Here is a 17,295-nt window from a genome sequence, read left to right as displayed (position 1 = left end):
AGGGGCAAGTTTTTTTTTTACACGCAGAGAGTGGTGAGTGTGTGGAATGGGCTGCCAACGAGGGTGGTGGAGGCGGATACGATAGGGTCTTTTAAGAGACTCCTGGATAGATATATGGAGCTTAGAAAAATAAAGGGCTATGGGTAACCTTAGGTAATTTCTAAATTAAGTACACTTTCAGCATAGCATTGTGGGCCGAAGAGCTTGTACTGTGCTGTAGATTTTCTATGTTTCTAAAACTGCTACAGAAACAGCAATGAATAATCCTTCTACATCTGAGTGCAACGGTATTCCTGATCCTCCACCCAGAATTTGCTTGACTAACAGTAGCAAAAACTGACAATGAATAGTAAACTCAAAAAAAATTCTTGCATCACTAGCACAAAACCGAAATCACTGTTCATTTTTAAATGGCAAAGCAATCATTAACATATTGGTTCTACATGGCTTTGCAGCTTTTTAAAAAAAGACTTACCTCAACCTCATCTCCTTCACTTATTTCCTTTTTGAGATCAGATGGGGGTGGTAACCTCACATCACAGAAAGGTATCCGACGTGCTGGTTGCCAACTTTTGAAGAAAAATTAGTTTTAATTAGGAAAAGTAAAACATTCTTAAAAGCTCAGATCGTACAAATATAACACCCTGGGAAAGGTTTCACTGTCAATGTAATGGTCTTTCTGTAGAAGCAGTGCTTGGGTTATAGTTAGAGATAACAGGTGCTTTGGAATGTGAACCGTCCAATGAAGGGAGTGTGTTTTCGTGTTGTGTGCCTGACACCGGTGTGAGCTAGGTCTTTTGTTCAGCGGGAAATGAAGGGAGAAGCGTCAGGAGAGAAGAGGTCATCGGACTCGACCCGGCGCAGGGCCATGATTCGACAAAGCTCAGGGAGATCGAAGGAAGATCGGCAAAGGGAAAACCCGGCACTCCAACTTGGGCACATTAGACTACTTCATTAAAATGGGCCCTTTTTCTTTACTAACCCTTAAGTAAAATTAAGAATTATAAAGCTAAATCATTTTTCTGTATGCTGTGTACTGTCTGTTATTTTATGGTCCTTATTTGTACCAGGGTAACAGATCATGCAGCATCCTCACAAACAGGGGGTTTTGGGACACGAGCACTTCAATCTCCCATGTTTGGTGGGGCTGGAGATTGTCTTCCCTAGACTTAAGCAGCCAACGGAACCAGTGTTTCACAAACAAGTACCTTTTCCACTTTCTACATGTATTTGTTTTATTTATTTATTTCACTTGTCACTAGCAAGTAGTCACTGACTTTCGCCAGCACCATCTTAAATCAGACTTGCATTTGGACCAAAACACTTTTATGCACTTTAAGGCAGGCCAGTCTGTGTTGGCAGAAACATCTCCATTGCCATCACACGAGCACCAGCCCACTCCTGTTCACGCTGCTGACATATGACTGCACTGCTAAATCCAGTTCAAACAGAATGAAATTCATTGATGACACAAATGGTTGATGTAATCAACAATGACTAAGAGACAGTGTAGAGAGGAGGTAAAATGGTTGGTAGAATGATGCAAGCACAACAACTTGAGTCTCAATGTGGAGAAGACCAAAAGAGAAGATTGTGGACTTTAGGAAGGTGCAGGCTGACCATTCCTCACTACACATACATGGCTCTTCCATGGAGAGAGTTAGGAGCACCAAGTTTCTGGCAGTGCAGATAACAGACGATCTCACCTGGTGCCTCAATACCACCTCTAAGGTCAAGGGAGCACAGAAGGATCTCCACTTCCCAAGGAGATTGCAGTGGGTGAAGCTACACCCACACCCCATTTTAACTAGTTTTTAAACAGGAGCACCATCAAGAGTGTTCTGACCAGCTGCATAATCATCTGGTACAGGGATTGCAAGGCATCTGACTGCAAGTCCCTACAAAGGATTGCAAGGACTGTTGAGAGGATCATTGGGGTCTCTTCATCCACCCATTATTGTTTCATTTGGCAGCACACTGTGTATGGCAGAATGACAAAAAAAATTCTGAACTTGAACTTGAAGTCCACAGTATATTGTGATATAGATACATTAAGACATCACTATTCCCCATCTTCCCCACCCCCCGAGTTCCCCAACGTTCATCACTTTCTCCATGGTGAATACAGATGAAACCTCGCTATTTTGTGGTTTCACATAGAAACCACAATGGATCCTTCAGGGGATCTATTAGATACTTTGAAACATTCTTTAAACATGTAGAAGCCAACTAAAGTTATTGAATTAAACCAGTCTAAGCTTAAATTTTCCACATCCATCTAAGAGGTATATAACCAAATTTTACAATTTGAATAGAAAATACTTACTTATTCTCAAAAGTAATGAAAACTGAATCTTCAAACACATCTTTGACAAATCCCTGAAACAAAAATATACAATGAAAAAATTAGTATATTACACAACGTATTTTACCATCTCACTTGTATGGAAATATTGCCAAGTCAAATGGATTGCTAGATTTAAAAAGTTAATAATTACTCACAAAATTGATTGTAATACCATATAATCAATCACAGAAAAGGAGAATGACTTTAGTTATGTTCCACAACATGGATACAAATGAAATGAACATTGATTCAACATAGAAAAAGACCAAAGCAAGTTCGGTACAAAGTTTATTTGCATCAGATTCTGAATACAGACACAGAAGTGGTAAAGTAGATCACAAGTGTGGCTATTGCAGTACGTATACAGGTTTCCCCCGTTATCCGAATGTAGAGCGTTCCTATGAAACTATTCGTAAGCCGAAATGGCGTAAAGCAAAGAAGCAATTACCATTAATTTATATGGCAAAATTTTTTGAGCGTTCCCAGACCCAAAAAATAACCTACCAAATAGCACATAAAACCTAAAATAACACTCACATATAGTAAAAGCAGGAATGATGAGATAAATACACAGCCTATAAACGGTAGAAATAATGTATGTACAGCGTAGTTTCACTTAACAGAATCAGGAAGTTTGAGCCAAAATCAATTTGTCGAAACAAAAAAATCAGCACATACACACACGTCATGCATGTGCACACACCTGCCTGCGTAAGGCTTCATGGCCATGGTAGTCTTTCTCAGGGTAAACACAAGTTTAAAGCGAGCATCTTTTTTTATGAAAGCGAAAATCCTCTTTCAGTTAACGAAAACGGGTACTAATGTAGGTCTTTTGTTAAAGTGAAATGTCATAAAGAGAACGTTCTGAAAGCGGGGGATACCTGTACAAATAAAAAAGCTCCATACACTTCCCAGTAGATTAGAAGAGTAGCACACGTAGGAAGAGAACATCTTAAAAATATTCATGCTTCCACAACACAGCAGAACTACAATAATCTATTTTCCGATCTGTCCAAACTCCCAAAGTTTTGCCACATGGTTTCTTGACCAAAAGACACTCACTCCTCCAACAATTTTGTTTTTCCTCCAGATATCAGTATTTAATCTCATGTCTTCTTTTCAACTCAATGAATTCACAGGGAAACTTTTCTATACTATCACCCATCATCATTCAGGACACTGAATATAGAAATTGGGATAACGCAGCAGGCCAGGCAGCATCTCTAGGAAGAGGTACAGTCGACGTTTCAGGCCGAGACCCTTCGTCAGGACTAACTGAAGGAAGAGTTAGTAAGAGATTTGAAAGTGTGAGAGGGAGGGGGAGATCCAAAATGGTAGGAGAAGACAGGAGAGGGAGGGATGGAGCCGAGAGCTGGGCAGGTGATTGGCAAAGGGGATATGACATCATGGGACAGGAGGGCCGGGGAGAAAGACAAGGGGGGGGAGGAACCCAGAGGATGGGCAAGGGGTATAGTCAGAGGGACAGAGGGAGAAAAAGGAGAGTGAGAGAAAGAATGTGTGTATAAAAATAAATAACGGATGGGGTACGAGGGGGAGGTGGGGCATTAGCGGAAGTTAGAGAAGTCGATGTTCATGCCATCGGGTTGGAGGCTACCCAGACAGAATATAAGGTGTTGTTCCTCCAACCTGAGTGTGGCTTCATCTTTACCGTAGAGGAGGCCGTGGATAGACATGCCAGAATGGGAATGGGATGTGGAATTAAAATGTGTGGCCACTGGGAGATGCTGCTTCCCCCTCCCACTTTCAAATCTCTTACTAACTCTTCCTTCAGTTAGTCCTGACGAAGGGTCTCGGCCTGAAACGTCAACTGTACCTCTTCCTAGAGATGCTGCCTGGCCTGCTGCGTTCACCAGCAACTTTGATGTGTGTTGCTTGAATTTCCAGCATCTGTAGAATTCCTGTTGTTATAGAAATTGGGATGTTTTGTTTCAGTTGTACATGGTGTTGGTTAGGCAGCATTCGGAATATTGTATTCAGTTTTGGTCACTCTGCTAGAGGAAAGTTGCCATTAAGCTAGAAAGGATCCTCCTCCCTGCTGTACGACACTGACCAGGCAAGATATTAAAAAAAAAGTAGTGAATTCAAAGTCTGTTACCGTGTATTACTGGGTGCAATATCCAATAATTCAGAAAACCGACCAGTCCAACAAAGTCTTGATTTGAAGGTGTCAAGTATTACTCTGCAAAATTGGTAATGGAAACATGTGATAGTAGATCAGCCCCCCATTAGGATGAGCTAGCCCAATCACAAAGGAAGTACAGAAAATTGGAAAAAATGGTTCACATTCTAAGTTCATGGAGCTGGAAGCAGCCATGCTTTCAAAAGTTCTGAAAATAAAACTATTTTTAAAAAATCAGATACTTTTCCTTCCACTTATATGGGGCTTTATTTGGGTAAGGGTGTCAAAGACAAAAGTCAGTAAGATAGTGGGATAGAGAATTCAAATCACAAGCAATTGGAAGCTCAGGGTCACAGTTGTAGGGGCAGGAGCAGGAGTCCAGGTCAAAGTTACAAAGTATATTTATTATCAAAGTATGTATCTAATATACAACTCTGAGATGTTTTCCTGCAGGCAGCCACAAAACAAATAAAAAACATGTTCAAAGAAGACATCAAACACCAAAGAGACAAAGAAACAAATTCTGCAAACCGCAGAAAAAGCAAATATCACACAATATTAAGTATCAAACTGCAGAGACCTTGAAATGGTCTAGGAATGTTCAGTATAGTTCAGTTCAATTTAGCACCATGTCATTCGTTGGCTGCAGAGTCAGTCCATGTCAAAACACCCCGATCAAAACCACATAAAGTAGCAATAAAAAGAGTAAACAGAAACATATATAACAAGAATTGAAGAGTCCCCTAAAAACAAATTCAATCGACAAGCTGAGCTGATCAAACCTCACCCAAGACACAAGACCCCTGCACCATCCTCCAGAGGGAGAGGGACACCGGTCAAACACAGACAGACAGGCAGCACTGAACACCTGCCCACCCTTTGTTCTTGTACTTGATCTCAATCTTGCTCAACACTTTAGTCAGCAAGTGATAGAGCTGATCAAGGGTTTGCCCTCCATTTAGCCACACACTCTGTTCTCAACCACACCAAACTCCCTCAGAGGATGCAAAGCGCCAGATCACTCAGTTGCCCCCAAAACACATCAAAATGTAAATTACAAACTCCGATATATTTAAAATACATTTAAAAGATGGAGTAGTTTAATGAACCGCCTGCAGGACATCGCCATTGGTCACTGGTACCACGTTAACTGTTTTGAGAGCACTCCACAGTCAACGAACTTGAAGGTCTGGTCAGCAGGCAATGAAGAGACTGGAGATCCTCAGGTTGGCAAGTCTCAGGTCACCACAGGCGGGAGTCATCAAAGCCAGTGATCCCCAGGTCACCGGGAATGGAGGTCCATGTAAGTCCAGAAGTCAAGGCCCAAAGGCCAGGCCGTTATCAACTGGAAGTTGAAAGGTCGAAGCTCCTGGTTCAGCTTGTCCAGAGATCAGAGGCATGATGTCTGAGAGTCTACAGGCCCAGAGGCAGCCTGCTCTGGAGTCCGAGTCCTCCGTGAGTGAGAGTGGGGAGGGAGGGAAAGGGTGTTGTGTTGTGTCATATCGTCGTCATTGCTTGTATTGTTCTGATGAACATTGAAAGCATGCTACGCTGGCACTGGAATGTATAGTGATTGCCCCCACTTGCAGATTGCCCTCAGCATATTCTCTGGTGTGCTGGTTGTTGACATAATGATGCATTTCACTGTATGGTTTAATGTACATGTGACAAATAAATCTGCATCTAAATCAGGTTGAATGGAATGCTCTGCAAAGCAGTCATCTGTGTTTGGTTTCTTTAATGGTGAGATCGCCATTAGCATTCAGAAGAACAAGTTAGTTGCCGCTGAAACTGAAGAATTTGTAGATCCCTGTACCATTTGCATACATTAATAAGAAAGTCATCAAGTCCATGCCAACCCCTAACAGAGCAATCATTCGCTTAGTCGCCACTTTCTGTGGAGCCCTGCAGATTATTCTCCCACATGCCTCCACTATTTTTCAGCCAACACAAAAGAATAATTTACAACAGCCAATTAACCACCTGGCTGTTGGAGTGAAAGTTTGTGCAAGTTACACATAAATAGGATCCAACCCAGATTTCTGGAGTTGAGCAGCAACACTGCTAACTGGTGCCTCACCTTGTCACACATTAAATTAACCACTTTGCCACAGCATTATATGGATAGAAGAATGGAATGGAATATAGTCCAGGACATAGTCAAGATACTGCTGAGATTGTGGGCTTGTAATAAATATTGGCTATTTAACAATCTATACTAGTTTATTGATTCATTCAATCTCATTCCCACTTTTTCTCCATTGCATATTATATTTTCTACAATTCATTTAGTTCTCTTTTGAAGGCAGTGAATAACTTGAAAATATCAAAAAGATTTAAAATCTGGAGTGCAAACATCATACTCTAAAACTTACAGCTTTATGCATATCAAATACATCATTTCTCTTTATGTAGTACTTTTAATGCAAACAGTACACAAATTTCGGAACAATTTCTATATGAAAGATCGATGGAGATCAGGTCTTCTCCAGCAAACAGAAATCTTACTTCATGAATCAACTGCATGATATTAACCCAATACTAGGTTACATTAAGCTACTCTTAAAATAATGAATGGAGGACAGGATACTCAGAACAGCATTTGGACAAGGTTGGCTCCAGAGATAAAGTATAAAGATTCCAACAATGCCAAAAAACTATCAAAGAATGCAGGGGATAAAAATATTCTTATGATCATTAGAATACAAACTTAACAGAAGCAGGGAGAAACAGCAATTGGAAAATAGTTGGTGTAGTCAATATATTGAAAAGTCATGTGCTACTTTTTCATGACTATCTAATCCAAAGAACAAAAATATTTATGATGGACTTAGTCGAAAGTAAAAAAGACAATATTCATTGGAATATTTAAATGTTTAAAAGCAGTATTTAAATTATTTACATCATGTACATGCAAGTTTGAAGAAAGAGAAATTAAGAACAGTAATTCTTGCAATTACATTTCTATCTAAACAACCCTAGATGATTTTCTTGAATCATAGAATCTTTAAGAAAAATATATTTTTTCAGTACAGCTGAAGTTTGGGATCTTAAAAAAGAAGCTAGTTCTACATGTTTAAGGATTAAGCACACGTGAAGATAAGGAAACACCAAAATCAGGGCAGTGAAAAGAAACTGATGACAATTATTAACTTTAAGTACAAGATCCATAGATATTTGTTTCGAAACTTTCCAGTCAATTGGGGAAAAGGTTTGAGGGAATAAAATGGGCTACCCCTGTTCGTTTGCTTGCTAGAAGACAATATTCTGCAATTATTTTCACAATAAATACAAAGATACAGAAATGATTGAGTACAAGAATTCTCATGGAATCAAATAATACAGCACCATTAGCCACTTAAGTAATGTGCTCATGGATGTTACTCTATATTAAAAAGGCTATATTGTAAATCAAAGACACATCATGGACTTTGGGATATTATTGTAGGCAGTTTGTTAAAAAAGTAATGAACTGAACAAGTTAAATTTTGTGGGATCCAGATATACTGAAATGCAATAAAGGTATCCCCGCTTTATGAAAGTTCGCTTTATGCCACTTCGCTTTTACAAAAGACTTATATTAGTACCTGTTTTTGCTAACCGAAAGAAATCCGAAGAGGATTTTTGCTTTTACGAAAAGAGGCAAAAAGTGAAAATAGCGTTCAGTGTTTGTTTTGCAGCGAGCCATTATAGAGGCAACATGCAACCCAAGCAGCGAGAGTGGCACCGCCAAGCTCCTTCCCCGGGAACTACACTCAGCATCAAGCCGCCAGAGTTTTGAACTGTGTCTGAGAGCATCTGTGCTTTATCTCGCAAACACGAGGAAGTATGCAGATGCTGGAATTTCAAGCAACACACATAAAAGTTGCTGGTGAACGCAGCAGGCCAGGAAGCATCTCTAGAAAGAGGTCAGCTGACATTTCGGGCCGAGACCCTTTGTCAAGACTTACAGTCAACGTCTTGGCCCGAAACGTTGCCTGTACCTCTTCCTAGAGATGCTGCCTGGCCTGCTGCATTCACCAGCAACTTTTATGTGTGTTGCTTGTGCTTTATCTCGATTTACTTTGTGTATCCATTAGCAAGATGTGTCCTAAGGTATCAGAAAAACCTAAAAGAGCTCGTAAGGATGTTACATTTAGCGTAAAACTGGACGCAATTAAGCGTTTCAATCGTGGTGAACAAAATAAAGACATTGTGCGTGCGTAGAACTTGCCTGCATCCCCCATTCGTGCTATACACACACACACACAGAGAAAGGATCTTGAAAGCTGCCGATGTTACTATTGGTTCTGCTAGTAGCAAAGTGGTCTCTTTTAGTCGGCATCTAGTAATGGCTGAAAATGCTTATTCACATCTATATGTCATTCCGAAACAACAGATATAACTCTGGGCAAATTTTCTTAGTTCTGGATATAACAACAGATATAACTCTGGAAAATCTTTTACCAGCAGATTCCTGTCCCTTAGTCGCCATGCCTCATTCCCTTCCGCCATTAGCACCTACTTCTGTGAAATAAGGTCAGAGAAACGGCGGCAGGGCCTGCTTTAAACTTGTGTTTACCCCGAGAAAGACTACCATGACCGTGAAGCCTTGCGCGGGCAGGTGTGTGCGCATGCGTGTACATGCTGGGGAGAAGCACACTGGGATAGGAGAGGACAAGGATGGCAGTGGGTTGGAGAAGTGGCTCACTGGTGAGAGGTAAACTTGTAGATTCTTTTTGCCTACAACTCGGTTTTTGGCTAAATCTTCCCGATTCTGGTATGTGAAACTACACTGTACATACATTATTTCTACTTTATATAGGCTGTGTATTTACGATATCATTCCTGCTTTTAGTTATTTTAGGTTTTATGTGCTACAGGTGTCCCCTGCTTTTCAAACGTTCGCTTTACGAAACCTCACTGTTACGAAAGACCTACATTAGTACAGTTTTTGCTTTCAGAAGGTGTTTTCACTGTTACAAAGAAAGGCAGCGTGCGAAAAAAGGCAGCACGCGCCCCGCGTAGCCACTCTCCCCCGGATTCGGAACGGCATTGCTTAAACACGTTGCATTGAGCAACCGTTAACAAGATGAGTTCTAAGGTGTCGGAAAAGCCTGAAAGAGCTCGTAAGGGTGTTACACTTAGCGTAAAACTAGACATAATTAAGCGTTTCCATCGTGGTGAACAAAGCAAGGACAAAGTGAGTTTGGCTTGTGGAAGCTGACGAAGATGATGTTGAAGAGGACTTGCCATCCCATGACCAAGACCTGATAGATGAAGAGCTGATGCAATTGGAAGAGGAAAGGATAACAATCAAAACCGAATGCAGTAGCGAAAGTGAAGCAACTACGTGAGATTTTCGCTGTAATGATAAAGTACAACTTTAATTTTGAAAGGGTACATAGGTTTAGGGGATATTTGCAGGATGGTTTGAGTGCTTACAAAGAACCGTGTGATAGAAAAATGTGCGAGGCTCAGCAGTCAAGCAAGCCTTCCACATCAGCCACAGCAGACGACGAACCTCGACCTTCGACATCGAGGCAGGCAGTCAGAGGAGAAGATGAGCTAGCTGCCTGCCCTGGTCGACGATGAGATGACACCGCCGTGTCCCACCACACCAACCCCCGGGCCCCAGACAGATACTGTACTGCAATCGCCTCTGATCTGCGCCGACATTTACATGCCGGGCAGTACCTAATTAATTAGCATGTTTATTTCGGCTTTTTTCTTAAAGATGTGCTGTGTGCCTCCCAGCTACCACTGCATTCTTCGCAGCAATGTATCGGGTCGGCGGCCCGGAGGGTGGGGGCCACTGCACCACCCCAACCTGCGACGACTCAGTCTAACACACCATCATCAGTGTGCTCGGCGCTGTCCCAATTCCAGTAAGTGATACTACACTGTACATACATTATTTCTACTTTATACAGGCTGTGTATTTTTATGTGTTATTTGGTAGATTTGGCAGCTTCATAGTTTAAAGGTTACTGGAGAGCGCGTTTATGCCAACAGCGCTTGCGAGAGGTTTTCTGCCGAAAGTGCTTGCGTGAGATTTTCACTACAGAGATCTGTGCAGGCAATCGTTGTAGAGAAGTATTTCTACTTTATATAGGCTGTGTATTTATCATATCATTCCTGCTTTTACTATATGTTACTGTTATTTTAGGTTTTGTGTGTTATTTGGCATGATTTGGTAGGTTATTTTTGGGTTTGCAAACGGTCACAAAATTTTCCCATAAATAAATGGTAATTGCTTCTTCACTTTACGACATTCCGGCTTACGAACCGTTTCATAGGAACGCTCTACCTTCAGATGGCAGGGGAAACCTGTATTTGGTATGATTTGGTAAGTTTTATTTGGGTCTGGGAACGCTCAAGAATTTTCCCCATATAAATTAACGATAATTGCTTCTTCGCTTTACGCCATTTTGGCTTACGAAAGGTTTCACAGGAACAGTCTACTTTCGGATAGCGGGGGAAACCTGTAGATGTATGTTATGAAGGTACATCGTTCTTCAATACAAAGGACTTGGAGTACACAAGAATGGAAAGTATGTTGTGATTGAAGTATTGTACAAAGCTTCAGTCTCGGTACTCAAGAGAAACTTGCTCTGGCACATACAGCTTGATAAGATTTCTTATAGTGGTCTTGTGAGAAATTGAGGATTGGCATATACTCATCTAATGATATGAAACCTGATCACTCCTCCATTGTTTATTTTTAAAAGAGGAATTGACAAGATTAACTCTACTCACTCCAAGATATGGAACCTCAACTGGCTTGCCATTTCACAATGAAAATGGAAAGAAAAATTCTTCCCACTGTGCGCCATATATCCATGTCAGTTTCCATCTACATCAGAAAAGGTGGGAATGTACTGCAGTTCATATCAAGATTGGTAGGTGTTTGACCAAAGGATTGCAAGGATACGAGAATTCTGAAGTACTAGAATCATCACAATTTTACCAAATGGTGGAATAGTCAAGACATTGTATGGCCTGGAAACAAAAGTAGAAAATACTGGACACGCACAGCAAATCTAGCAGCATCAATAACAAGAGGATATAAACACAATATATTCTGCAGATGCTGGAAATCCAAAACAACACACAAAATGCTGGAGGAATTCAGTGGGTCAGGCAGCATCTATGAAGGGGACTAAACAGTCAATATATTGGGCCAAGACCCTTCATCATGACCAGAAAGGGAAGGGGGGGGGTGGTTTAGGAGCAGCCAGAATAAGAAAGTGGAGGGTCAGGATGGAATACGAAATGTTGCTCCTCCAAATTTGAGAGTAGCCTCATCATGACATAAGAGGCAGCAAAAATGTTTACATTTCAACTACAATTCTCCAGTAAAATTTGATTCTCTTTACATAACATACACAATATATTAGAGGAACTCAGCAGGTCAGACAGCATCTATGGAAGGGAATAACCGTTGAATCATAAGAACATAAGAAATAGGAGGAGTAGGCCATCCAGCCCATTGAGCCTGCACTGCCATTCAATAAGATCAAGGCTGATCTGTCTGTAAACACAGCTCCATCTGCTTGCCTTTTCCCCATAACCCTTAAATCCCTTACTATGTAAAAACCTATCTAACTGTATCTTCAATACATTTAGTGAAGAAGCCTCAACTGCTTCCCTGGGCAGAGAATTCCACAGATTCACCACTCTCTGGGAAAAAGTTTCTCCTCATCTCCATCCTAAATCTGCTCCCCTGAATCTTGAGGCAATGTCCCCTAGTTCTAGTCTCACCTAACAATGGAAACAACTTTCCTACTTCTATCTTATCTATCCCTTTCAAAATTTTGTATGCTTCTCTAAGATCCCCCCTCATTCTTCTGAATTCCATACAGTACAGTCCCAGGCAACTCAATCTCCTCTCATAGGTTAACCCCTTCATCCCTGAAATCAAACTGGCAAACCTCCTCTGCACCACCTCCAAAGCCAGTATATCCTTCCTCAAGTATGGAGACCAGAACTGCGCACAGTACTCCAGGTGCGGCCTCACCAATACTCTGTATAGTTGCAGCATAACCTCCCTGCTCTTGAATTCAATCCCTCTAGCAATGAAGGCCAACATTCCATTTGCCTTCTTGTACCTGTTGCACCTGCAAGCCAACTTTTTATGATTCATGAACAAGCACTCCCAAGTCCCTCTGCACAACAGCATGCTGCAATCTTTCACCATTTAAATAATAATCTGCTCTTATATTATTCCTTTCAAAATGGATGATCTCACATTTACCAATGTTGTATTCCATCTGCCAGACCTTGGCCCACTTACTTAACCTATCTATATCCCTCTGCAGACTCTCCACATCCTCTGTACAAATTGCTTTTCCACTCAGTTTAGTGTCATCAGCAAATTTTGCTATGCTACACTCAGTCCCCTCTTCAAATCATCAATGTAAATGGTAAACAGCTGCGGCCCAGCACCGACCCCTGCAGCACCCCACACACCACTGACTGCCAACTGGAGAAACACCCATTTATACCAACTCTCTGCCCTCTATTGGTTAACCAATCCACTATCCATGCCAATACACTTCCTCCGACTCCATGCATCCGTATCTTATTTATAAGTCTCTTGTGCAGCACCTTATCTAAGGCCTTCTGGAAATCCGACTTCCACCTGTTCCCCTCTATCCACTGCACTCATTATGTCCTCAAAGAACTCTAGTAAGTTTGTCAAACAGGACCTGCCCTTTCTGAATCCATACTGCGAGTGTCTAATGGAACCACTCCTTTCTAAATCTTTCGCTATTTCTTCCTTAATGACAGCTTCATACATTTTCCCGACTACAGATGTTAAGCTAACTGGCCTATAGTTGTCCATCTTTTGCCTACATCCTTTTTTAAAAAAAAGTGGCAAGACATTTGCTATCTTCCAATCCACCGGGACCTGCCCAGAGTCTAGAGAGTTTTGATAAATGATTACCAACGCATCTACTATAATCTCCGTCAATTCCTTCAGCACCCTGGGATGTATCCCATCAGGACCAGGGGATTTATCTACCTTCAGACCCTCCAGTTTGCTCATCACTATCTCTTTAGTGACAGTGATTTTATCGAGGTCCTCACCTCCCATTTCGTCCATAACATCCTTCTTTGGCATATTAGATGTGTCCATCACCGTGAAGACCGACACAAAATAGTCGTTCAATGCCTCAGCCATTTCCTTATCACCCAACATCAATTTCCCCTTATTATCTTCCAAGGGATTTACGTCGACTTTAGCCACCTTCTTCCACTTCATGTATTTATAAAAACTTTTGCTATCTGTTTTTATACTTTGTGCTAATTTGCTTTCATATTCTATCTTCCCTTTCCTTATTTCTTGTTTAGTTGTTCTCTGTTGCTTTTTAAGGTTTTCCCAATCCTCCAGTCTCCCACTACTCTTTGCGACTTTGTACACGAGCTTTTAATTTGATACTATCTTTTATTTCCTTAGTTATCCAAGGCTGGCTCTCCCCACACTTACTGTCCTTACTTTTGACTGAAATATACTTCTGTTGAGCACTGAAAAATCCCTTTAGTGTTTTGGCCCAAACACTATCAGAATCCATTTTTCTTTTCTGCATATTTACCTTCCAATTAAGCCATCTCTCCTGCTTTGCCAGAGTGGCATTTAAAATATCAAAATTTGACAACTGCACAACAGTAATGGGAACAGAGAAGGAATTTCAACATAATATACCAGTTGGTCTTCTATTTCCAAAATATAATCAATCTATGCACAGTCAAATCCATTATCTTCAGCATTAACTTATTTCAAATTGCAACTTGTTCATTATACCTTTAAAGTTGTTGTGGAATTCAAAGAATATATTCATCAGTTTGTCTTCTGTACTGATTTGAAAATATAAACATGTATAAAGCTCATCTTATGTCTGACTTGGTATACTACATGTTAATACATTCTAGCATATAGATCATTATAGAAATTTGAGAACAGATGAGAGCTTTCAAAGACATTCAAGGAATTATAGTTAAAAATACCCCAAAGTCAACATAATTATCCAATGCTCGTATTTATCTCCCCCTGCCATTTATTCCATACTATACAAATACAAGCTATATTATTAAAGCCTTTAATAAATACTTAAAGCTTCGGTGGGCTCATATTACAAATTAGCATCACTAGGACATCAAAACTAATTTAATTTACCCTTTAACAAACAGGTTACAAAAATGCCTTTCAAGAGCCTGGTAAGTATGTGAGAATACTACAAGTATTGCTAACTTATCTTAGGTTTTGAAAACCTCCTGACCTTCAACATACCATGCAATCTTAAATTAAATTGCAAGAAAGACAGTGCAACTGTCTTGCACTGTTTAAGATTAAGGATTTTTCAGAAGCAGTTTTTTTTTTAAATCACTGGCATGTGTCGTGAAATTTGTTAACTTAGCAGCAGCAGTTCAATGTAATACATAATACAGGAGGAAAAATAAAATAATATTAGTAACAATAAATAAGTAAATTAATTACAGTATACTTATATTGAATGGATTAAAAATCATGCAAAAAAACCCAGAAATAATATATTTAAAAAGTGAGGTAGTGCCCAAGGGTTCAATGTCCATTTAGGAATCAGATGGCAGATGGGAAGAAGCTGTTCCTGAATCACTGAGTGTGTGCCTTCAGGCTTCTGTACCTCCTGCCTGATGGTAACAGTGAGAAAAGGGCATGCCCTGGGTGCTGGAGGTTTTAGTGATTATTGTGGCTATAAAAATCCACTCCTAACCCATGCATTAACCTTTTTTGATGGCCAGATTTGTAGATTTTTTTAAATAGATCTGTACATTGCATGGATATAGCAGAACTATGAAAACACCCTGAAAACAAACAGGCATCCAAACGCAGATGTAGCATTATATAAATTATATTGTTTCTTGGATATACTGTGTATGTCCACAAGAAAACAAATCCCAGGGTTGTATATGGTGACATGTATGTACTTTGATAATAAATTTACATTAAACATTACCAAGAATAAATTAACTAGTCATTTGGCACTTCTATGGCTATGGATCTCTACTGATGTGAGCAAAGACTTAAATTTACCCTATACATAACTGCATTTCAAAATGTATGCTGCTTCAAAAAGCTAACAGACATGAATTCAAGAACTTCAGAGTTTAATGTTTTGTGCATGGTTGTAATAAAGGAGGGGGAGTTGAACTCTTCAACTGGGACAAACAGAACCTAGTGCTTGAGCTACAACGTCAGAAATATCCTAACAGGATTAAAAAGCGATGTCCGATACAATCTAGAAAAATATTGCAAGTATCAAAGAAAAGGGCGAGTAATTGACACAAACTGAAAACTTCATTCACGAAACATTTAGAAACAGGCTGTCATCTACACAAACCTATAAAGAGCCGAAAGTATATATTTTTATTTTTTTTAAAGTAACGGACAAGATTAACAAATCACCAGGCTACGATTAATTCATCTCTATAATAATACAAACAATTTGCCTCGTTAAGTTAGTTCCATCCCTCCCCTACTCTCATTCTCGATCCCCTTCCACCGTTCATTTTCAGCAAATATATTTAAAAAATCATTGTTTAGACAATTGATATTTGAAACGGGAAAACGAATCAAAAAAAAATCATAGACGTGCCGGGGGGGGGTGAAGGAGAAAAATTATAAAATTAATTCCCCATCACATTATTTCTACAGCAGATACCATTTCATCAAAGCACCACGCCTGAAGCCCGCGTTATTTTAACTTTCCTATGCACTTTTATAGCCAAAAACATTACGTCTCAGCCTCCAACATATGACCTCGGGTTAAAAATAACCTGAAACAAGACTCCAATAGCATCAGTAAACTTGATAAAACATGACAGACAAGTAACAGCCGGCGAGGTAAGTACGAGTATGACGTACATGAAATAGTTGCTGGATGAGAAAATAGTATAAAAATCAACTTTAACTACATAAAAAAGAGAGCCGAAAAACAGTACTGTCAACAAACAGATGTTCGAACATCAGTTTCCGAAAAAATAACTGTTCATTATCGCTATTATAAGCAAAAACGAATTTCCATTAAGAGTCGAACACGCAAGTATATTACGGTTACAGCTAATTGTGAAAGCAAGGCCTAGTAACTATCTTCAAAGCAAGGCCTGCAGCTTCCACAACTGATTACACGAGTTCTCGGGGAGCGCCGACCAATCCACCCACTCCTACGCCATTTAAACACTTGGGAATTAATAAGCTTTTTGAATAAGTTTCTTTTTAACAAGATCCATACACCACATTTTAGATTAAGAGAAGGAGAATATAATAAAGTTGTGACTGCAGGAAGTTTACCTTATAAAAAGCTCCGTTGGATCCGCGCACTTCTACGGCCAGTTCCTCCATATTGGAAGCGCAGGGGAGACTGGGATGTGTTTCTGGAATTTGTACCAAGCCGCTGCGACACCTCGGGGACTGAGAACACGGAGGGAGGGAGGAGGTGGGTAGGTAGGTAGGTAGGTAGGTAGGAAGGAAGTGGGGGGGACGGGCGGGACAAAGGGGTTACATGGACGATGGGAGGGAGTGGCAAAGGAAAGGAGTAAGGGGAGGGGGAGGGGGAGTGAGGAGGGGGGAGGGGGAGGGGGAGTGAGGAGGGGGGAGGGGGAGTGAGGAGGGGGGGGAGGGGGAGGGGGAGGGGGAGGGGGGAGAGGGGAGGGGGAGGGGGAGGGGGAGGGGGAGGGGGGGGGGGGAGGGGGGGGGGGGGGAGGGGGGGGGGGGGGGGGAGGGGGGGGGGGGGGGGGGGGGGGGGGGGGAGGGGGGGGGGGGGGGGGGGGGGGGGGAGGGGGGGGG

At 41.0% G+C, this 17,295-nt stretch overlaps 1 protein-coding gene across 2 annotated transcripts in view; it reads right to left on the bottom strand.

The window, feature by feature from the left end:
- The window catches only part of fxr1 (FMR1 autosomal homolog 1), a 71,614-nt gene extending 54,641 nt beyond the window's left edge, over positions 1-16,973 (bottom strand). For both annotated transcript variants that reach the window (XM_063045655.1, XM_063045657.1), the window contains exons 1-3: positions 16,801-16,973; positions 2,327-2,379; positions 476-569 (exon numbers count right to left, since the gene is read on the bottom strand). In XM_063045655.1, coding sequence (XP_062901725.1) covers positions 476-569; positions 2,327-2,379; positions 16,801-16,851 — 198 coding nt within the window. In that variant the 5' untranslated portion in view covers positions 16,852-16,973. The remainder of the gene's footprint in view (positions 1-475; positions 570-2,326; positions 2,380-16,800) is intronic.
- Positions 16,974-17,295: the final 322 nt, after the last annotated feature.

The sequence above is a fragment of the Mobula hypostoma genome, chromosome 4 (assembly GCF_963921235.1).
Source record: "Mobula hypostoma chromosome 4, sMobHyp1.1, whole genome shotgun sequence".
In the NCBI taxonomy this organism is placed as follows: domain Eukaryota; kingdom Metazoa; phylum Chordata; class Chondrichthyes; order Myliobatiformes; family Myliobatidae; genus Mobula; species Mobula hypostoma.
Note: the sequence above shows the minus strand (reverse complement) of the source record. Positions and strands in the feature narration are given on the sequence as shown.